The 23,590-nt window shown below is 37.2% G+C and overlaps 2 protein-coding genes across 2 annotated transcripts in view; both read left to right on the top strand.

The window, feature by feature from the left end:
• Window positions 1–9,062, top strand: part of LOC116254503 (E3 SUMO-protein ligase SIZ1) — a 63,018-nt gene extending 53,956 nt beyond the window's left edge. The window contains exons 13-18 of the mRNA XM_031629928.2: window positions 3,156–3,314; window positions 5,816–5,920; window positions 5,990–6,070; window positions 6,144–7,305; window positions 8,392–8,607; window positions 8,704–9,062. Of these exons, the coding sequence (XP_031485788.1) occupies window positions 3,156–3,314; window positions 5,816–5,920; window positions 5,990–6,070; window positions 6,144–7,305; window positions 8,392–8,528 (1,644 nt within the window). The 3' untranslated portion in view covers window positions 8,529–8,607; window positions 8,704–9,062. The remainder of the gene's footprint in view (window positions 1–3,155; window positions 3,315–5,815; window positions 5,921–5,989; window positions 6,071–6,143; window positions 7,306–8,391; window positions 8,608–8,703) is intronic.
• A 7,038-nt stretch (window positions 9,063–16,100) lies between these two features.
• Window positions 16,101–23,569, top strand: LOC116254525 (uncharacterized). The gene is made up of 4 exons (XM_031629967.2): window positions 16,101–16,739; window positions 17,096–17,595; window positions 22,473–22,713; window positions 23,115–23,569. Exons 1-4 carry the CDS (start codon window positions 16,286–16,288, stop codon window positions 23,285–23,287), a joined length of 1,368 nt encoding a protein of 455 aa, XP_031485827.1. The 5' UTR covers window positions 16,101–16,285; the 3' UTR covers window positions 23,288–23,569.
• The last annotated feature ends 21 nt before the right edge of the window (window positions 23,570–23,590 follow it).

Here is a 23,590-nt window from a genome sequence, read left to right as displayed (position 1 = left end):
GCAACGCCTTCAGCTTAATTAGCTGGTTAGTTCTCAAAGCAGTCGTATTTAATTGGTATGATAAATAAGTGCCATTTAAGGCAACTATGCCTATAATGGCATATGGAATAACAGACGAAGTTGATGTTAATTTCAATGGCCTTTGTCTTTGTTTAGGTCATCATCAGGGCTTTTGTATTTTGAGTTTCCTGAGAAAAACAACTCTGTCGCAATACCTGTAAAAAGCCTCATTGTTAACACCCAAACAACATTTGCGAGACACACACACACACACACACACACACACACACACACACACACACACACACATTCTATCATTCATTCAATGAAAATGAAAGCAAATGGTCAGTTGCCACACCCAGTAACCTTTTGAAGAGTCTGAGTTACTTAGAAAGAATGCTTCACAATTAAATTTGCACTTTATGCCCTGATGCACACACATCTAAACCTGTGCACTTCGTGACGATGTTTGGACACATTTTTATGATCCTTTAACAAATAGTATGGTTTACAAAGGTTGACGCCTTTCAACAAATGAATTTGTGTCAACCATCAACTAATCTATAGAATCAGAATGACATACAAACTATATCAATGTTATTACACCTTGAGGCATGAGGCATACACTTCAACACATTTTCCAGCAAAAATGCCTCAAGGCATATCGTGGTTTGGCCTCAAGCATGATGTTCATTTTTTGTTAAAAAATAAAAAAATAAAATTTCAGCCTTTTCTTGTTTGTAAGTTCTTCAGTGTCCAAATCGTCTCTTCACTGACAAATGGAGCATCTCTTTGTTCACCACTGGACATAGCATCTCTCTCTCTCTCTGTTGGTGGCTGCCAGCGTGTAATGGCCTCTCTCTCTCTCTGCCACTATATATATATATATATATATATATATATAGCAACTATTTTTTTAGAAAAGTTAAAAAAGGGCAGATCCTAAAAATAACATGTGAAAAATGTAAAAAAAAAAATATGGTAACTAAAAAATGTAAGAAAACGAGAAAAAAACACAAAGAAATAGAAAGAAGTGTTGTTTTCCATGTTTTTCTTTCATTTTCACATTTTTTTTAAAAAAAAATGGTTTCCCCATTTCTTTAGCTGACCTATTTTTAATGTTTTCCTCGCAAGAAAAGACATGTGCATGCACTTCAATGCATGAAGTGCATGCCATTAAGGGCATCGGCGCATAAAACACTTCAACATGGCTTCACACCTTCATATAAGGTTGGGGTGTGGGTATATACATGTCATAAATTGTAAGTTTCCATTGTTGATTATGTTTAACCTATTCATATAGATTGCATTACCTTCACAGAATGTGCCGCACCTCTCCTAAACTCGTTATTGAGGACCATGGAGGTCATTTTTGCTTTTTTGGGATAAATTGCGTATTGTAACTTTATAGCAATAATAAGTTTATCATTCTATAAAACGTGTTTTTTATGAAGGACATATTATTCTTGATTTTTACTTGTTTTTTTATGATTTATTTGGAATTTTTTCTGATTATTTTTTTTAACATACGATACAGTTACGATATGTTACGATATTCTACGATACAACGTATCTTAAAGCCAGACCAATATGGCTTACGATACACTTTTTACAACATTGTGTGGATGTGCTTCGGACTAAAGTTTCTGCTTTAGCTTGTTGTGGCAAAGAGACTACCAGTTTAACCTGATGGTCAGTGTACTGGAAGAGGGGCCTGTTATTTCTTAATGAGACATGAAATAACTAATACAATGTAAGAGTATAACTTGGACTGTTAACTTAAGGTTTATGTTCTGTCATTTGATTCAGCATATCTGGCCTATAGAAGCAAATATTGTGGACACATATGGCTTATAGGAGATGTGGGTAGAATCCATAATGAAGTTTAATCATTACACAATTAGAGTAATTATCAATCATGATATTTTAGGTCTGAAGATCCTGATACATGATGGTTGTATGGTTCTTTGTGTCTATGTAAATGAAATTCTTGTTCACAAATCATGACATTCAGTTAATGTGCTATTCAATGTTGTAAAAAGCGTATCGTAAGCCGTATCGGTCTGGCTTTAAGATACACCGTATCATAAAATATCGTAACGTATCGTCACCGTATCTTTTTTTTTATAATAAATCAGAAAAAATAGGAAAATTTCAAAAAGTTTATAAAAAATCAGTAAAAATCAAGAATAATATGTTCTTCATAAAAAAACATGTTTTACAGAATGATAGACTTATTATTGCTATAAAGTTACGGTTCATCATTCGTAAACATCAACATTCATAACAATATCAATCTAGAAAGCACAACAAGTCAACAATTACATAACGTATATCATAATTTCATGACGATAGCTTCATAAGTCATGTATGAGATACCATATCAAAAAAACAAGTTTTAGATGTTATGTATTACATCACAAGATGATAATGAAATTGTGAAAATATTCAATGTCAATACATATAAAGTGAATGCACTTTCGACTCTCATTCATAATCTTCATCATATTCATTGTTATCCTCATCTCCATCTTCTTTTTCTTCTTCTTCATCTTCATAATTTAAAAAAAAAAAAAACCCTTTCCTCCCAATGGGAATCAGTCACCTACGCACAAATCCATGGTTTAATCGATGATTTTAATGGTAGAAATCGATGATTTTCCTCCACGGCGGCACAATCTCTAGGTTAGAAATGATGAAGGGGTGGGCTTTTATAAAGAAAACTCAAAAACGAGGATTCGAGCCCTCCTTTTTTGAAATCAGCCCGTATCGTACATATCGTACAATACACGCACGATACACCCCTATTTACGATACATGGGGTGTATCATATCGTACTTTGTAAACGATACAGCCCCGTATCATACGATATGTACAACACAGGTTCTATTTGTTCATGTTGACCACTTGACCTTGTCTCCCTACATGTTTCTTTCTGTTTGATATTAGTGCGGTAGTTGCTATTAACTATGTGACAGATTGTTTGATCTAGTTGAGATTTTGTGCATTGATTTCACTGATTTTCATATTTCATGTTATGCAATACATTAATTGCATTTTATGCTTTAAGTGATTTGGTATATAAGAGTTTCGTCATAACCCTTTCTCGGCTTTCTACCATCATAATCATTCTTGCATCCTTCAACCATACCTAGGTTCTTAGTCTTATTCCAAAGGAGTCAGAGGGTGAGAGGTTTGAAGATGCTCTAGCTCGTGTTCGTCGTTGTGTTGGTGGCGGTGCAGAGAATGCAGGCGATAGTGACAGTGATTTGGAAGTGGTAGCAGATACAGTACCTGTGAATCTACGTTGCCCTGTAAGTTATGTTTTTAATGGTAATTGTAGATTCTTCTTGTTTTCTGTGGTATTTTGAAGGAAATGCTGTTAAGTTGGTCTACATCATGTTGTTTATTGGCAAGATTTGTAAGGTTATGTGGTACCAATTTTTCTTGTGATTTTCTCTGTTATCATTATTCTATTGGACCTCTTACTTCTGTTATCATTATTCCTATTGGATTTCTTACTTCATACATAAGATATCGTTCAGGTGCAATATATGACGTGAGCATCGAATATCTGTTTAATACTTATGAAACTTGTCATCATTTCTGGAATAACACCTCTCTTTATGAGCTTTGTAACCAAGTAAAAGTTTTTGTTGTAACTAGTATGTCAAGCATGACTAATTTATGGCCGTCTAAGATTGAAAATCATGTTAGCTTTTAATTTTTCCCCATTTGGTTCACAATTGTGCAGAATTTGAGCTTCTGCACAAACCCAAGTGAGCTCCATGGACCATGCTATCACCATCATTAGGATAAGTGAGAAACTAATAACACAAACCATAGTTACAAATAACGTCTCGGAGTTTTAAATGCCTAGGTTTTTCTTGGGTATAATACGGTGAACTTGAAAAAAATGGGAAAAATATGGTAAATTTTTAAAAATTAAAAAAAACTAAAAACAGGAAGAAAATAAAATAAGTGAGAAACTAATAACACAAACATCAAAAGATAAGTAGATTTGCAACAAATAAAAAATAGAAAATGAAAAAAAGTTGTTTGGCATTAAAAAAACTGATAAAAATGAAAATAGTTACAATTAACATCAACTAAAATCCTTCAGCTGTTTAGTCAATGGAATAATAATTTTTCGTATAACTGAAAATAATTACAATCAGAGCTATATGATGTGGTTCTGGACTTTTAGTTGTCAAATTGAGAGGTGTTTATGTCAAATGGACACACACTCATGTTCATCTGAGTTTGTTACTACCATGCTAGGCATCTTAACGACCAAGCGAAATTGTTCTATTCTTCCTATTAAAAAGGCCTGTGTCTTGGAGCTTCTTACTAATGAAAAAAGAAAAAACAAGAAACTAATGGAAAAGGTTTTTCATTTTTTCAAAACAAAAAGTGAGAACTTAGTTCTCAGCTATAGCAGTTCTATCCCATGGGTGCTAGTAGGTGCCATATCAGTTCTAACCAAAATATATCAAAATTACAAAATGTGAGTCTACCATATCCTGTACCCATGGCCATGTCTAGCTGTGTTGACATGGGTGTGGCACCTTTCCTGTTGTGTCCATGTGGCATAGCATTCTTTCTAAATTTGCTTCAAATATTTTACATAAGAAGTTTATCCTCAGTATGATAATTTATTAATGAAGTGGAAGTAATTCACTCTGCATTGTACTGATCCATTTTTTGCCTTTCCTTGCACTAAGGCATCCACTCTGTGAACCCTTATTTCTTCTTAGAATGGTGTTTGCATACTATGAAGAAATTATGCTTTGCTACTTTAGCCTTGTGAATTTCTGTAGCTGTCACCTAGTTATTTTGCACTTGCGTAGGCAGTACCAACTGATGGAGTATCTTTTGCCTCATAGAAAATACATATTACTTGGCATCTAGAGAGAGAAGATTGTGTGTGTGTGTGCTGTCAATAAGTATAAACCTAGCTATATCAGTTCCAAGGAATATGATTGTTGATTGAATTAATGAGCAGATTTAGACCAGTATTAAAAGAAGGCAGTCATATGTTATCTCAAAATACCAACTTACATGAATACATATTGATGTTTTATGTTCGATATTTACTATATAAACATCACATATATTGTGGTCACTTTTTCCTTTTGTGTGTTTTATACACATAAATACCAAAATAGGATGAGGGAAGTTTGTTCAACAAGCCACTATTTTAGGATAGAATCAAAGCATCCACCAACAAGTAATATCGCATAGGTGGAAGTTCCTGACATGCCTTTTGGCTTTCTAGTGTTCTAACTTCTAAGCATTGGGTAAAAATCAAAGTTTCTCTTTGTAATTTCCCAAATTAAGGTCCGGTAAATGTTTTAAAAGGTAAAAGTGTCATGGCCACATAGCTTATAAGTAGTTCCTTTGTTTGTAGAAATGGTTAGCTTGATTGGCAACATCTGCCCTTCAGCTGCAGTTTTGTATGCAGCCGTTATGTACACATAAACCTCTTTGTATTGCATCTTCTAGTTGTAGTCTATCTGTTCTCTGATGATGTGGAACTCTTAGATGGTTAGGTTGGTGGATGACAGGATGAGGATGAATAATTTCTGTTTTTTGTGGTGGGAAGTTGATCTAGTTAGCCTGTCTACCGTTATTTGTTTAGATGAATTGTGATGCTTGGATCCTGTCTAATGTTTAAATGCAATTTCAGAAGCTTTTCAACAGCCAGATGATCTAGTGGTTATCCACATGGATGTTCGAAGTTCACAGAATAATTCTAGGTTGGCTCAGAATTTTTTATACGTGAAATCCTTATTTTTGTTATACTGCCTTGCAGATGAGTGGATCCAGGATAAAAATTTCTGGAAGGTTCAAGCCCTGTGTTCACATGGGCTGCTTTGATCTTGGAACCTTTGTAGAGCTAAATCAACGTTCAAGAAAGGTATGTCTTATATATTGGAAGCTCAACCATGTTATCTTTTTCAGTTACTGTGTATGCTTTTCATTGCAGTGGCAGTGTCCTATATGTCTGAAGAACTACTCGTTGGAAAGCATCATCATTGATCCATATTTCAATCGCATAACCACTATGGTATGTCTATATATTTGCTCTGCATATATTGCATGCATTAACAAACTTCTCATCCATTTTAATGGTTGAATAGATGACGGATTGTGGGGAGGATGTGACTGAGATTGAGGTGAGGCCAGATGGTGCTTGGCGTACCAAGAACGAGCCAGATCATAAAGATCTTGGACAGTGGCACCTTCCTGATGGTTCTCTTTGTTTACCTACTAATGGTGAAGTGAAACATGATAATGACATGTTTAAAAAACAAGAAGGTGCTTCTGAACGTGCTAGCTTGAAACTGGGAATCAGGAAAAATCGTAATGGGGTTTGGGAAGTAAGCAAGCCTGATGAATTTTGTACTTTGTCATCTCCAAATTATGCATCTGACGAATTCAAACAAAAGATCATGGCCAGGAGCAGCAGCACTACTGGCAGTGATAGAGATGGTGAAGATGGAAGTGTTAATCAAGATGGTCATTTTGACTTCATAAATAATGCTAATGAGCTGGACTCAGCATTTTTGGATCCTGACATTTTTGGGATGGGCAATAGGGTACCAAATTCTATACCAATGGAGACAGATATCATAGTTCTTAGTGATTCGGATGAAGATAACAGGGAGAATTTAAACGTCATGCCATCTACTGTTGGTGTTAGAGGGGTCTATGAAGCTGCTCAAAACGAAAGCCGTGTAAATCCTTTCACTGTTCCTTCAACCAGTGTCGCAGAAGCATTCCCTCATGGTCAGGAGCTTGGAATTTTCCAGAACAATGGTGATGATTACAATATCTGGGACTGCCCTCAGAATGGTGGGTTTGATTTTTTTGGTGCAGATGCTGATGTGCCAGTCGCATTGGTTGATGTCCACCCATCCGTTGTCCGTCCTACACCAATAAATGGTTATGAGTTGGCTGCAGAAATTGTGCCAGAGGGTTCAAGAATTGAAGGTCTTGCTTCCCAGGCGGAACCTTCACTTGCTCATTTGAACAATGGAATCAATAATGTTCTAGATAACCCTTTATCCTTTGATGCTGATGACCCTTCCCTACAAATCTTTCTCCCTCCTAGACCTGTTGGTACGTCCATGGAAGCTGATTGCAGAAATCAGACAACTGTTCCAGATGATGTTCAGACTGAAGACTGGATTACACTTAGTCTTGGTGGTAATAATCATGAAAGGGAGCCATTAAATGGTGTTCATTCAAGGCAACCAATCACCGTGCAGGAGAGCAGGATGGATGCCTTAGCAAACACAGGTGCCATTTGCATTTTTGTTTTCCCTTATGAGTAGGACGCAGATTGTTAGAACTATCTACCAGGGACTAGGGAGGACCTCACAATTGGTTCAATTGCTTAGTCCGTGATGCTAGCCCAAGGCCATGGAAAGGGCACCACCTGCCGATAATGTTTTCTATTATCTTAAATTAAGGGCCATGGAAAGGGCACCACCTGCCGATAATGTTTTCTATTATCTTAAATTAAGTAAAGCTGGTTACTTATTTTTCCTGTTTTTCATTTTATTGCTGTCAATAAAAGTTAGTCTATGTCATCCATCCAATGCCATCAACATTTATTGCAAATACAGTGTGTTTCATAATTATTCAAGTTCTTTAAATCCAACATGCATGTTTTGAGAGAGAGGTTAATTTCAGCATTTTGTTTGTTTATAAACAATATCTGCAACTGGGCTCCTCAGGGGTGGGCTGTTGGTAAAAGAAGAAGACCTAGATAACTCGAACAATTGCAAAAAGGTTGCGGCACATGATCCACTAGGGACAATGTACTTTATTTTCACTGAACCATTGATAGAATCATAACTTGTTAATTGTTAATGTTGTTGTTTGGGGAATATATATATATATATATATATATATATATATATATTACATTGGATTCCTCCATCCATCTAAATGTCTCCATCAGGCTGCGTGTGAGACATCCAGATGGACAGATGACCCGAGGATTTCTGCTTTTCATATATATATATATATATATATATGTGTGTGTGTGAACATTGAATCAGCCAGCTGCGAGATGGATAAATATTGAAATGTAATGTTAAAAATTACTAAAAACACGATAAATCATTGCTAATGCTCCTGTGGCAGGGTGCTTTTCAGTGAGGGTTTTCAATATTTTGTCATCTGGTAGCCGGCTGATTTCAATTCCCCTATGTTTATGTTTATATTTTTATTTATTTATAATTTTATATAAGTTCTCAGCTAAGATGCTTTCTCAATGGATGGTCTCCAAAGCAGCCAGCTCCCACACTGTTTAGCTGATGTTTGCTGGATGTGAGTTCAGGTATTAGATTGTCTATTGACGAGGTGCTGTTGATGCAGCTACTATGTTTCTAAGCATGAATGAGGAGAAAGCACCGGCAGACACTCAGAGATCTGAGAGTCCTTTTTCCCCACAGCAGCACCAACGTTCTGTTAGAAGAAGGTTGTATCTTTCAATAGATACTGATTCTGAGTAGACTGCTAACCTCTTTTTCATGAACCTTGCCGCTTCTGATCGGTGGTGCTGGCCCAATCCGTGTGCAGCATGTATTGATGGTGACGACCCTTTCTTTTCTTTTTTTTTTTTTCCCTTCAGCTTCTGTAGCTACTGAAGCTTATTAATTGTTATAAGTTGGGATCTTGTGATGACAGGAATTTGTCACACTTTCATTGAAGGATCGTACTGAGATCTGCTTTGCCAGCACTCATTCAGATCATGGGTGTTTTACTACTGGTGAGCTTAACGTGATGGCATTATCAGCTTATTTTGGTAAGAAATTATATCAGATTTTTTTTTTATTCTACCTGCTTTTTGTCAACCAGGTAGATCTCTTTCTATCATTCTCTCGGGACCTGGCTTATATTGCATTGACTTGTATAGTAAAACCTAGAAAAGCGAAACGAGATGTATAGATGGTGTTCTTGGTGCAAGCCAGAAAAGGATGCCTTATGTATGATATCTGTACAATTTGTACAACAAAGGGATCAATACCAATTCTTGTCATTCTTAACCGTGAGGTTGCAGCAAAAAATTTTCTGCTTTTATATCTAGCACTGTGAACTTTTGATGGTCTCGCCAAGGCCAATATTCTGCAGTTTTGATGATCCCGCCAAGGCCAATATTCTGCAGTTTTGATGATCCCACCAAGGCCAATATTCTGCACGAGCCTGAGGTATGAAAACAAACTGTTTGCAAGCAGAATAAGCTGCTACTTGGTGTAGTGGTTCTTTTATTCTCAAGTCTCGTTTGTACCTCCTAAGTTATAACGTAATTTGAGAAAAGGAATTGCATTCATTGCCAAGTGATGGAGGTTTCCTTTAACACCCTAGCTGCTGAACAGGGAGTGGAGACAATTGCATTTTCTTCATGCCAGTCGGCACCTTTACCTGCGCCATGCTCCCACATTTACGGTAGCAGAGTGATATCATGTTGTTGTCGATGTTTCCATTAGGTGTTACTAGATACATGGTTCTGAGATCAAAACTCGGGTTTTGTTGGATGAAGCTAACATCATTACACTATTGTGATGCTGAGTTAGGAAGCAAGTAGGTTGCTGAAGTGGTTGAAGAGGTAATGAGCTTACACAAGGAGATAAATGAAGCTGGAGGCTTCTTTCTTGCTATCATTATCCAATATTTTCTGATTTTTTTTATTATGTACCAGTGCATGTCTTATGGACTAAATCCTGATTGGTTTTTTTTTTTGAATGGATATAACTGATGCTTCAGTTTTTGACAGGAAAGTTAAAAAATTACCTCATTTTGGATGGTACTAAATTGATGGGGGATACAACGAGCTTGAAATTTATGATCGTCCCTTCTTTACAATGTAATTATTTGGCAGCAGTCAATGTCTGCTGGAGCAGAGGGTCCCGTCCCCCTTATTAAGGGAATAAACAGAATATGTAGAATCACCTGACAAGGGTGTTACAACACAACATGAACATCTGGCAAAGGCTCTGCGGAAGCCTGTCCGCCTTCCCACTTTAGACCACGTTCCTGATATTATGAAACAAGAGTTGCTCTTAGTTTGGAGAGAAACCGACACCTAGTCCTAACCTGTTAAAAGACATTGTTACAATTCAATTATCAGTAAATCCACCATTTCTCATCCCATTGAACCACATTGTCGCTGGAGCTTATGGTACACGTCTTTCAAGCCACGAGCAATAAGCTCTAGCGAAGCGTCTGAAGTTCTAGTTTCAGGAGCTAAAAGGTCAGCGACTCCTATTCTAACTCGAATACTTGCCGCAGAGTTCCTTCGGCAGAGCTAGGAAATACAGGGTTGTAATTCTTTGACGCAATGGGTATCCTCTGTAGTCGTTGGACTCCTGAATGGGTCGAGTTTTAGAATTTTCTAGACTTTCTAGAGAATCTGGAGTTAAAGCTTGTTTGAGAACTCTAACGGTATCTTTACACTTTTCTCACTACTGATGGGGCTTTAATTTGTTTACAAATTGTTGTTAATAGTACTCCATAATCAGCAAGACGGAAGCCTCAATACAAAGAGTTATATACGTCATGAGGGATCAGAAGCTTGTCTTGTAAAGTAGTCTAAAGCACTAAACAGAAGCTATAGTATTGTGGAATTTAGGGGAACTAAGGGCCGAATAAATCTACAAACTAGTATTCTATCTATGCAATTAGGGAGGTCGACGGCTTTATTAAATATTGTTCTTTGATGTGGTGACACTTCAACTTTATATGTTTCATATACACGTGATTGTGAGGAGTATGAATAGCATTTTGTTTGTTGCAACACAAGTTGATTGGCTCTTTCAACTGAAATCTCTACACGCAGTAATTGTCTAAACCAAACAAAATCTCAATTGTCATTTCTAAGTATTTAGCTCCACATTCTTTCTCGGCGGGATGAAAGTGACATTGCTTGCTATTTTACATCTCTAGCTAGGATATAATGGTTCTCTTGATAACACACAAAAAAACAGCAGCAAAAGAATCATTATTTCGGTTACCCCTAATTAAAGTGGGTGTAGCTCGCTAATTTCAAGAAGCGAAAATGACGATCAATCTAAGAAAGCTGGCGGGAGAGCATGTTGAAAGTTAGTAGCAACATTCCACTACAAACAGATGCATTATTTGGCCTGTTAATGCTTAGATATATAAATGAGCCAACGATAGATCATCAATCCTCATTTTAGTTCCACGAGTTCAAGAGCCCCACATCAATTGGTAGCTATTTTAGTTTTGTCCACTGTTTACATAACAAGTTTAGTTTAGTGTAGTTATTTTTCTTTATTTTTAAAATGGATCAATTGTTTTTATGTCTTCAACATGATCTCTTGCAATTAGCATGTTGTCAACGTGTAATAATAAAACAATATAATTTTTTTTTTCTACAAACGAGGCAGCATCGGTAATCAATAGTTAAAACCACATTTCAATACAGCATTACAAAATGTATCATGCCATTCTTTGGATGCTTGTTTTAGACAATAAAGAGTTGTTCATATATGAAAAAAGTTGTCCATATATGAAAAAAAATCTTTCTTTTACAACATCATTACCTAAGAAGACATTTATGTAAACTTCATTTTGATTTTCATTTAGAAAACATTTTTAACATTTATTTGGATTATGTTGGGTTTCCTAGATGTGATGGCAATAAGACGCCATGTTTTCGAGGGCTCCTTTTAGCAACCAATTGGAACCTAGTGGTTGTATTGTCATCATCACTTTTGATTTTAATTTCAAAAATCAATCTGCATTCTGTTGTTTTTTTTTTTTTCATTAAATAGGTCTAAAATTCTTTATCTATTATCCCTATTAAAAGTCTCAAGTTTTAAGTTTTTTAATATCATCATAAGTAATGTTACAATTGAAATATATGGAAGGAAAAGGTTCCAATGCATTTGAAAATAAATTTACTTTTTTAATAGAATGCACCCAAATCATGAAGGTAGGAACTATTATTTGGGAAAGTTGAAGTGAATACACTCATGTCCAAAAGTGAACCAACCCCTTGTCCCGAAAAAGTTAAGTGCCCCTACAAGATGGTCCAAAGACATGGATTTAACAGCAGCTGTGAACCTTTTTCCTTTTTATTTTGAAAAGTTGTTAATGTGGTCACCTTTTTTCGTTCATGTATGACAAATAACACAGTAGAACCGATTATTTGCAAAAATATTAAATTATTCTACATTGCTCCTTCCTTTGGCTTTGAAATTTGTTGAAGTGAGGAGGCTTTAATATTTTTTACATTTCACCTGCTCGACATATTTCTCACTCAAAATATAAGTTAGACCAATTTATTTTGAACCTTAGGGCGAAGTGATTTTTCTTGCCACATGAAAATATAGAAAGAAAAAGTATGCAACAAGCAGCTATCTTCACAAACAAGAAGTGGCTTCAAATCAACCTGTTCTCTTGAAGAAGCAAGACAACATTCACCAACCTGACCGCTCTTGAAATAGTTATCTTTTGGTATCATTTAAAGATGTACTACATAAACATGTATTCTGTGACACAAGGTTTATTGTGATGACTCTATTCACAACTTATGCTTGAGTAAATGTGAATCATACATAGTGCATAGCTCGACTTGTCCTAAAATAATATGTATTGCTCTATCACAGCAGCACGTCAGTGAATGCACATCATAAATAACACGCAACACATATATTTTGGTGGGCAAACTCAAAACACACACACGCACAACAAACCAACAACAAACAATGGGGGGATGAATAATGTCAATCACAGTGCCTAGTAATAACCCTCTACCTGACAACATCACGATCCATAAGCGCTGCCCTATGCTAAGTGAACATTTAGAACACAAAACATCAAACATGTTAGAAATAAACTCAAAATATGGCCTATCCCAAGGGCTTGCAATGTATAATGCAAGCACACCATAAAACTCGAATAACATAAATGTGTCAACGCACAATGTAGCCTATTTGTACAACAAAGTAATCACCATACATAACATGCTGTGATAACTGCATGCTTACCTACACAGAAAGTCCTAATCACTGAATGATGATGCATTCCTCAGTAGAATGTCCAAGCCTCATGCCTCTTTTACAATGGGCTCGGCTGACGCCTAGTCAATAAAGTCTATTCATTGCAAACCAGCTTTTGGCCGTTGATCTGTGTCTGTCTCATGTTTAGGCTCACAACCCAATATCAACACACCATATGATGCTACTTGGTATATGTTTGAATCAATCAACAGCTTGCAAGCAGTGGAAACAAGAAAACTCAACTTCCTCCCAACATCAAAGGGAAATCGGCGGTGTGCCTCCTAACATCATACCCTAGGGCTAAAGTACACCCATCAGGAAGAATAGTGCCTGTGTAAGGTTGTTCGTTCACCTGAATTTTTTAATTCATGGGTGAAGGCACGATAGTCAAAATGCACATCTGGCACGTCACAAATGTTTTCAGGTGAGCAAGTATGCACATACTAGTAAACATAAAAGTCAATAATGCATCAAACCAAGCTATGGACGACCTAAGCTGGCCATGGTCTAGCCAAGTTGGCTACCTCCGGCTAGTGCCGGCTAGCCAAGGAAGGCCATCAGCCATGGCCAATTCCGGCTGTACAAAATGAAATTCAACTGGGCTTTTTAGCCCAATTCATTCTGTAACTGTGTAAGTCTTGGTGGTGCTCTGTTATGCGCCAAAATGACCTCAAATAGCCCCTGAGTAAACTTGAGGTTTTGGGCTCCCTATGAATGCGTAAACCAAGCTATTTTCACCAAATCATATATACCAATATGTAGAACAAGAAAAATAGACTGATACTAAAATTTGGTGCGAAACCATACATTCTACAAACCTAAATTTAATCAAAATGCAAATTTTTGATCGAAAAACCCCCAGAAGAAGCCATACTTGTGTTTTGCCTAGTTCTGGTCTATGCCAGACATCCCCTAATTTGTTGAACAACCTTTCTGACTACATGAATGGCTTCTCTTTCTCCCCCTTCTCTTCTTCCTCTCTCTCTGTCTCTCTCTTCACCATAAGGGAAGGGGTTGGCTTTACTTAACCTCCCCCTTTGTGAACTTCTTCTCTTAAGGAAAACCAATACGTTTAAGAAATTTTCCCTTAAACTCAAGGTTAATTAATATTAATTAGAATTAATCTCTTATCAGTTAAGGTTAATCATTATTTAAAGTTAAGGTTAATCATTATTTAAAGTTTAAACCATTATTAAGTGAGTTCTAATCCTGCCCGATTAGCAAATTACTAATATACCTCTGAGCTTACTTCTGAATTCCATTAGAGTGCTCGCTAGTATCAATTAAGCTGCTCACTAATTTACTAAAATTGTGTCTAGACTTTGTAGAATTCTCTAAACAACTCAAGTTTCAAGCGAATGATTTTCTATCATTCTTTGTTCGACTTTAACTCATTTAGTGTCGTTGGAGAGCTGGAAATGAACTCTACCCAACATATCGATCTCACATGAAGTCATCAAACCATGAGAAAATAGCGTACATACACATTTAAATTACAGAAATCATCTCAAGAAAGTGAATAAACTGATTCTGAACATACCTATAGTCTGGGATGTTGCATTCCTACCCTTTAAGAAAATTTTGTCCTTGAAATTTCATAAGGTTGTGCAAACAACTGAGGATATCTTGTTTGCATATCTACTTTGGGTTCCCATGTACACCCTGTGTGGTGCTGCCACTCCAGCTTGATAATATAAATAGTCTTTATCTGCAAAACACACTTCTCCTCATCTACAATCATCAATGGTTTTTCTTGTAGGAGAGATAATTCTGCACCTCCAACTCCAACTACTCATGGTTGATTATGTGGCTGGGATCTAGTACATACCATCTGAGCATTGATATGTGGAATGTCATACATCAGCATAACAAGGTGACAATGTTAAGCAGTAGACAATCTCGACTATCATCTCTAAATTCTCAGAAGAGCCAGTGTACCTCGGGCCGAGCTTCTCTTTCTCCCCAAATCAAAATAGTCCATTAGTCAGTGAAACACACAAGAAACATGTTCTCCCACCTCAAAGGACAATGGTTTGCGCCTATGATCATCATATTACTTTTGCCGACTCTAAGTTGCAATGAACTTCTCCCAAATCATATGAACCTGAGCTATCCAATGTTGCCATACCAGGGGATCGTCCATTCTCCTGTTAATGCTTCCTGCGGTGCCATCCCAATGTTAAAGCGATAGCTATTTTTGTACATTAGGATTAGGAAGCAAACTTTGATCATATCTTTGAGGGTCATGATCGTCCTCTCAGTCTAGATTCTGACCCGATCCGAACTCACTTGGCGATCGAAACGAGCGAGGTAAACCTGAGTCTTTTGAAAATCAAATGTACAAGTTAAGTTACCCAGACTCTTCTATTTTACTGCCACACTTGAGTCGCATCGAGTCGGGTGTGCACCGGACAAGGGTGCAGCTCCGACTCACACTGGAGCCCAATTAAAATGTTCTATTACTAAATTACTTATGCAATATAATTATTCAAGTATGTTATATACATTAATAACTAAATTCTAATAATAATGTACTTATTTTGTTATATATATAATAAATTAATAATAATAATAATACTAAAATACTTTCACGGTACTGCAGCACTCAGTTGACTCGAACAATTCCCCAGTTGGACCGGGTTTGCCAACGATGGTTGGAACACGTGCAGGCGCTCGTCCTTCGTTTGCTTGGGCGGTTGATATGCAGAATTGAACTGCGGCCTTAAAATTTCACACTGCTGTGGCGGCAATTTTATGTAGAACAACTGAACAAGTTAGTCTATCGCTGTAGGTCTCCAACTCGGAGTGGTTGGAAAGAGATGTACTTTTCACGCGGGAACTTATCGTCTTGAGCTCCTACGGCGCCGTTGAAGAAGCTGAGCTTTTGGATCGAACTGGGCTCCTTCAAACACGAACGTGGTACGCCGGCCAAGGAACACGTGGTGCATGGACGAACCCACGATCTGTCTGATGCGTTTCAGTACGTTGGCTCCGGTCCCACTGAAGGGAAGAGGGAGGAATTTCCCTTTCGACTGGTTTTAGCGGCAAATCTCGAAAACTATTTCAAAATTAAGGTGCTAGTAGCTGCTTCTTTCTCAAATCTCAACATAAATGCAGCTCAACCGTCGGCATCCTCCCTTCCTCCCTCTCTCTGGATCTGGTTGAGTTTGATCACAGATTTTTTTTTTCTTCCTGCGAACAGCCAAGTGGGCAATTTCTGGCAAGTTTAACAAGAGTAGTCGGAAATGTCGCAGTTCCTGTTGGTAGCCGCTGCAGCGACTACTGGGTACTTCGCAAAACGCATCATAGACGCCTTTACAGATTCCCGGACACATGATCTGAGACGCCACCAACAACTCTCCGATGACATTTCTGACTCGGACGTTCAGGATCTTCCTCCCCAGTCTTCCTGCGAGGTTATTCAACCCCATAAGGATCACCACGGTTTGGATACTCTCGACGTCCATAGGTCGAAGAAAGCCGAGACCGATGATGGGGTTTTCAGATTTTCGAGCGTCCGTGTCGGTTCGACTAGAACAGGGCATGCGGCTGCAAGATCTGGGCCGGGGAGACGAAGAAGTGGAGCGCCAAAGAGGAAGAGGATGTCTCTGCGTTTGAAGAAGCAGAAGCACAGTAAGGGATGTTTGGGGAGGGAGCGCCGTGATCCCGGCCTGGTTAGCAGTTCATCCTTTTCCCAAGGTACGTTCTGTCGTAATGTGGTTATTGCAGGAGGCATTTGTTTATTCCAATGCCCATCTTGGAAATTGAAAAGGACTGCCTAAAACAATTATTTGATTTGGATCAGTAAAAAGAAGAGTACAATTTTATGTTGTGCATGCAAGTAGAAGTAAATGTTGACTGATATGATGAGCTTCTCCAGTCAGTTCATAAGAGTTGGTAGTTTACTCTTAAGAATATAGTTCTAGATAACAGATAACCCGAGTACTACAGAGCTGCTTTTCAGTTCGCACTTGCTGTTTGCAAATTCAGAATATTTTTTTTTGGTTTTCACCTTAATGCTGATTTCTTTACTTGGTCTTAATATGCATGTGCAGAGGATCATCTTTTCAGTTGGGGGATTAGCATGGGGGCCATGCTTATGGCTTCTGTGGGGAAACATGAAATGGATAAACTAAGTGTTGCTTTGGACGAGACCGGAAAACTCATACATGAATTGAAAACAGAGCTCCATACCAGAAAATCTATGCGAAGCTCGAACCCATTAAGTGGTAAATGTCCGGTAATTCCTTGCAAGGAAGAAAGTTTTGAATGTGCGGTAATTCCTTGCAAGGCAGAAGGTTTGGCCACAGAAAAGCATATGATGCATGAGGAATTTCATGAAGAAGAGAAATATCTGGATCCGGGTATTGCTTCTACTCCAGCCCAAGATGGAAGTGGTGATTATGCAAGCAGTGTTGTTACAGAAGAGTCGCCTCAGAGGACTCTTGAAATGCGGGATCTTGAGGCAGAACTGGAATCAGAGTTGGAAAAAATTTCCTGGAGTCTGGCACACGAGAGTTCACAACCTGTAAAGGGTTTATCCAAATTGAATCTGGTAAGAATGCAATATTGGTATCTTCGCTTGATCTGACTCTTTAGACTCTGCTTTAGGCCTTCCAAAGGATTGATATATTTGCCTTCTTTAGTTGAACTTAATCATTTAAAATTAGCTGTTTTCCTGGTTGCTTTCGAACTGGGGAGCTTGCAATTTCCTAGATTCCATGTGGAGAAAACTTACGATACGTAACAGTTCAAATCTGCTAACTGATTTCGTATTTGGCTGATTTCTTTGGTGCTCCTATAGCGTTTTTATGTCTCTGATAACACTGGCCAGAATGTCAGAAGCCCTCATGATCTTAGGATGCTTGTGAGGTGTTTGAGTCCCCTAGCTAATGGCGCTTGTCAAGTCATTCTTGATACCCAAGGAGCACATACTTCAGTCATCTCAGCACACGCTATTTTGACCACATCCCGAGTGAAGCAACTGGAAACACTACGATGCACTGATACATGTCGTAATCACACTGTTTCAACATTTTCAGTACGTTTTCTATATTTGAATACTATTTTAAATTTTAATAGAATAATCTTTTGAATAATAAAAGATTTCCTGCCCCCTTCCTATTTCTCAATGAAAATAAAGAAATATCAGCAGGGGCATGGATGGAGCTTCGGCTGTATTCTGGGTTATGCTGTATTTATATAGTGGCCTACACTGGCTAGTAAACTTTCGGTGTCTCATGCTGGTGGCAAGATAAATCATATTTTATGAGTGAATACGTAGATACGTTTATGTATATGAATTTGTATGCTAAGTTGTAGAAGGTGTGCTTAAGCCTGCGCCTTGGCTTACCTAGGTGCCCAAAACGGACACCTTTCCCTCAGTTTTTCCCTTTTTCTTCTTCTTCCTCTTTTTGACAGTTTTTTTTTTCTTCTTCTTGTTTTGCCATTCTGGAGTAGCTTTTCATTTCTTCTTCTTCCGGCTAATACAGATTTTATTTTCCCTCATGCTTTTGATGTTGCATGTGATATATATTCACACTCACACTCTCACTCTACTCCTCCTCCTCCTACTATTATAATCTGAAAATACGTATGTCGCTGTAGGTTTTATTCCTTATATTTATATATATATATATAAGAGAGAGAGAGAAAGAGAGAGAGAGAACGATGATTCTGGTTATATAGGGTCACCCAGCCATTTAATCAAGGGCGTCCATCTAAAGTAGATGGATGGTTGAGAGGAAAACAAAGAGAAAAAAATGTAAACTAATATTAGATGACGAAAAAATCTATTGATTTTTATTCCGACCGTATAGCCGAACGCAAGGGAAAGATCATTTATACCGATGCTGAAAAGATCATTTTATCAGGTAATGGTCCAAAAACACATGTTTTTTTTTTTACCGACACAAAAAGAAAATATCTTGGTTGTCTCTCTCCTCTGGCTCCTGACCCGCCTATTCTTGATGTCCTTGAGTCGAAGCACTCCCAACTTTGAATTGCTAAAGCTTTTGAATGGAATTGCTGAGGCTTATGAAGTGATTCAGGTCAGAGCAAAGCCTTCATCTTTTTTTCCTTATTTTTCTTTTAACCGTCCATCATGTTGTATTGGACGGTGAAGATTAAATGGCTGGGTCATTCTAAAAAGCTAGTCACCGTTCAATTTTCCTATATATGCATTTCCTATATATATATATATATATATATATATAAAATTATATATGTATATGTGTGTGTGTGTGTGTGTTCCAGGTACTTTTCTTGTTTACTAAGACTATAATGGAAGATGGCTTTACAGCAAACAATGTGATGATGGAATTTGTGTTTATGTTGAGGATTTCTGATTTTTTTTAAAATTAAAATAGTAATTTAAGTTTTAGTTGAGAATTTTAAATTTTTGAGATTAGAAACAAGAGTTTTATCATTGTTGAGGTTAAATTCCAAATTTGATCTGTTTATGCAATATAAGTTTTAACTTTAAATTTTCAGCATTCATTAAATTTAATCTTTTTAATTCTTGATTATACTTGTTATCATGTTGTGGAATCTTTAATGTCTTAGTTGTCATGTATTTTAATTGATTGCATTTCTGCTAGTTCATTTTTTTATGAGATACTAATATGTTTCTCATTGAGAATTGTTCATTTTTATTGTTAATTTTAACATTTAAATACTACACTTTATTTATTTAATTTCTTTTCTGAAACCACTGAATGCACCTAATCCCACTTGTGTTATCTTTGTAGGCTCATACCCTAGGCTTTGCTTAGTGCTTTTGCGTCAGTACGTACTATCTATTATCTAAATAGTGATGATCATGGTTTGACATAAAAAATATGTTTTCCTATTTTTGCCATCATTTGTGACACGGACTAATTCTGGTTCATATTCCATACATCATGGTTCCCAATTACACATTGATGAACAATCAGATACACTCCAATATGTTGTTACATCTTGGAAAATAAAAAAGTAAGTTGTTAACATCTTGGAAAATAAAAAAGTAACCTTTTGAAGAAAATTGTCTGAGGTGTTTAAGAAGTTTGTGTCTTTGGGTGCAGAAAAAATTCATGTTTTTTAATGCACAATAAGCTGTAGGAATAATTGAAGAATACCATATTCATGAATGAACAATCATGTGTACCTTATAGTGAAAGGGGTGACACCCTACTTGTCCTTGTCAGAAATCTTGAAGTATAATGTTCATACTAGATATGTGCACATTGTGGGAGTTAACAATGCTTATTCTTTTCAGAAAGCTTCAGGAAATTAAAGTGTTCTTCGTTTTTGGCTTCTGTTTTCTGATAGATAATCTGCTTGCAGTCTTTCCTTGCTCAAGTTATCTTTGAATTCAAATACCTTATCATTCTTGTTGTGGAATTGTTCAAGACAAAGTGCATGTTCCTTGTTTATATGCTTCAAGCCTTGAAAAGGTGTGTACAGTGTATACATAAAGTACAATAGTTGGAGAGAATAAATAAAGTTAGCTATATTGCATATCATTAGATTAACTATGCTTTGATCAGTGAGAGGTAAATTCAGATGCATGATATCATGATCTTGATAATTAAGGCTAATTTACATACAATGGCATTCTTACTCCAAATATGAATCACACTCCTGTAGGTTCCTCTGCTCAAAAGATGTAAAAGGATCTAGAAATTGTGAATGAAAGAAAAATTTGAGACACTGAATATCCTTGTCAATTGGATGACAACAGTATGGCACTCAAGGACACAGGCCAGAACACCAAGAAACAATCTCTTATCAGATTTTTACACTTCCTAGTGCAAAATCAACCTATGGCATTGTTCTCATGATAACATGTCTTACCTGCAGAAGTTCAACTGCATGGCTCTGCAAGGGAATCTCATGGATGTGCCTCAAACTGTACCTTCTCAAGAATCAATGGCCAAAATACTATTTTATAGGCAATGATGAGTGATGCAATGTGACAATCTCAATAAAAGAAACTCCGGCTCCAATTCATGATAGACTCATCTTAGCTATTCCCCAAGAAGAATTTGGTCTCTCAGCTGTAGCCTGCTGCCCATAGTGTTTGTTGCAAAAAGGGAAGGTTTTTGTACTAATTTCCTGTAATCCATGCCACTAAAAGTTGCTAGGTGGATTTAGTTGGTAGACCCCACAGGTAGCTGACGGTTTGGCAGAACTAGCTGGACCTGGTATGTGGAACAAAAGAAGAAAAGAAGGGATAAATTAAGAAAAGATGTCGGTCTTCAAACTCTCCCACCTTCACCAACAAATTAAGAAAGAGAAAGTGAAAAAAGCTTCAATTTTTGAATTTCGAGCCTGTTCTTGTTTGGCATACCTGCCCAGGACTGCTCTTCTGTCTTGACCTACCAAAAACCTCTTTCTAACTTCTAAGAGAGCTCGTCTGGTCTCCTATATCTTACCTGTTATGGTAGGAAAAGTTGGTCCTTCGCTTCTGGGGATGGTTCATCAGGTTGTGTGGTTTTATCTTCTTTGACTTATTCATCTTTCTATGAATTGGCAAGGTGTAAGTTTGACCTGCTCCTACTTCTGTAGTCTATATTTTCGATAGCTCATCATATTATTATGCTTCTGCAACTGATGGATCTAGCTCATGGAAAATAAGGGTTCTCAGTTTGATATTTACAGTTTTGTTTGACCTCTGAGTTTATTTCTGATGGAATGAATTATTTTCCTGGGTTTCCACACTGGATGCCAAAAGAAAATATGCATTTTCATTGATGCCCTCACCATTGATATCGTGTCTTCGCTGATGCTCCATGGAGCATGACTCACATCTTATATCTCTTCAAGCAAATTGTATTTTGATCTTCAAAAAGCATGGTCTTTGACCATATCTTCAGCTGCACCCATGCAGCTGAAGTGGTGAGTTTATTCGGTCAGAGAAAAGAATGATTTCTCACATGATTTTTTTCATTGAAAAGAATGTTTCAAGAGAAAAGACCAGGTTCATGTGGAAGGCGCCAGCACATAATGATAAAAGGAGCAGAGCTGCAGAATCGAACAGATCTATAACTTGAAACCAAATCCTTTTGCTCACAGGGAACATGAATGCATCATAATCTGAATATTTCAACTCACCTATCCCATCTCCTGTCATGAAATGGAATTGATATGACAAAAATACAGTGTACAATCTAATTCTTCCAAGAGATATATGAAAATCCTGATGCTCTTGTGAAAGAAAATGTGCCCAGGAAGTTCCATATAATATACACAATTTCAGTAGTTTGTATTTTGTACTGTAAAGCATGAAAGGTTGCATTTTTATATGGTCTCATGGATGCCTCTTATGCTAAGTGTTGGTTTTCATGTGTTGTCTTTGATGTGATTATGTCTCATGTAATTGATGAATTACCTTTGAAACCTTCTTCCTATAAACTCCTGTTCTAACTTTTTTAAGTAATTTTGAATTAGATGGATCCCATTGTGGTGCTAAACTCCAATAATGAGGTCACTCATGTGCATCCACATCCAGGATCCCATGAACATAGACATGGGATATCAATCCTGGATCTCGAGCATGAACTACGCAATCTTAGCATGGAGCATCAGGAAACCCACATTCAGAAGAGCAATTTGACCCCTCAGTCAACTCTGGCATCGATTCATTCAGAGATTGGTGATGATGAACTCTCTGGAGATTCTGCCACCTCTGGTATTTTCTATAAACTCAATGGTTCATTGATGACAAAAATGCAACTCTGTATGTTATACATGTTTAAGCCTAAAAGCCATAACCGTTTCAGCAATAACTGCAGACTAGAGATGCTTCTATTTGGGATACCGCAAGCTTTTCATATATAGGACTATGCAATTGCAACTATAGTTTATTAGATAATCACAGAATATCAGTTTACCACCAGTCAAATTGGATTCTACATAAAAGTTGAATGCTAATCCCTGTTAGAATCATGTTAACCGCCTGCAGAGGATCCCTAGCTTCTGCTTTCACAGGTGTTAGTAATTGTATAATGAAAATCTCTTCTTCCAGCATATTTACCTCGATTGTGAATACTGTTAGGCTAATGTTATCAATTGTTGTTTATTCTAATGTAGGTGCTGTAAAAGATGAAGCATGGGAGGAAGAACAAAATTGCTATACCATCCTAAAGAAAGTGAAACCTGTTAATCAGGAATTTCCAACTCTGAGGAAGAAACGAACTTTCGAGGCCGAGCTTCCATGCCATTGCCCACTAAATGCCTCTTATAATGCATATGTGTGTCAATGACAGCAGCATTTTTGTATAGGAATTATGCCTAGTTAACCTAATCACCTGTCAATGCCATAATTATCAAATAAACGCTAAGTTCTACTCAACCTGCTACCCTTTGATCATAGAATTTCATGGGGCTTCAACTAGTTGCAGAACCCTCGGTTTCATTTCTAGCAAGAATGAAGTGCCTTGCTCGCTCACTCCTACCGAGTCCGCTTGCTTGTTTATGCACTGAATGTAAGGTGGGGAAGAAAACCTTATTGCTCAGGCCAATACTAATCTTGTTGATTTTCTTTCTTTTTTTTTTTTAAGTTTTAA

This window comes from Nymphaea colorata, chromosome 5 (assembly GCF_008831285.2).
Source record: "Nymphaea colorata isolate Beijing-Zhang1983 chromosome 5, ASM883128v2, whole genome shotgun sequence".
Lineage (NCBI taxonomy): Eukaryota > Viridiplantae > Streptophyta > Magnoliopsida > Nymphaeales > Nymphaeaceae > Nymphaea > Nymphaea colorata.
Note: the sequence above shows the minus strand (reverse complement) of the source record. Positions and strands in the feature narration are given on the sequence as shown.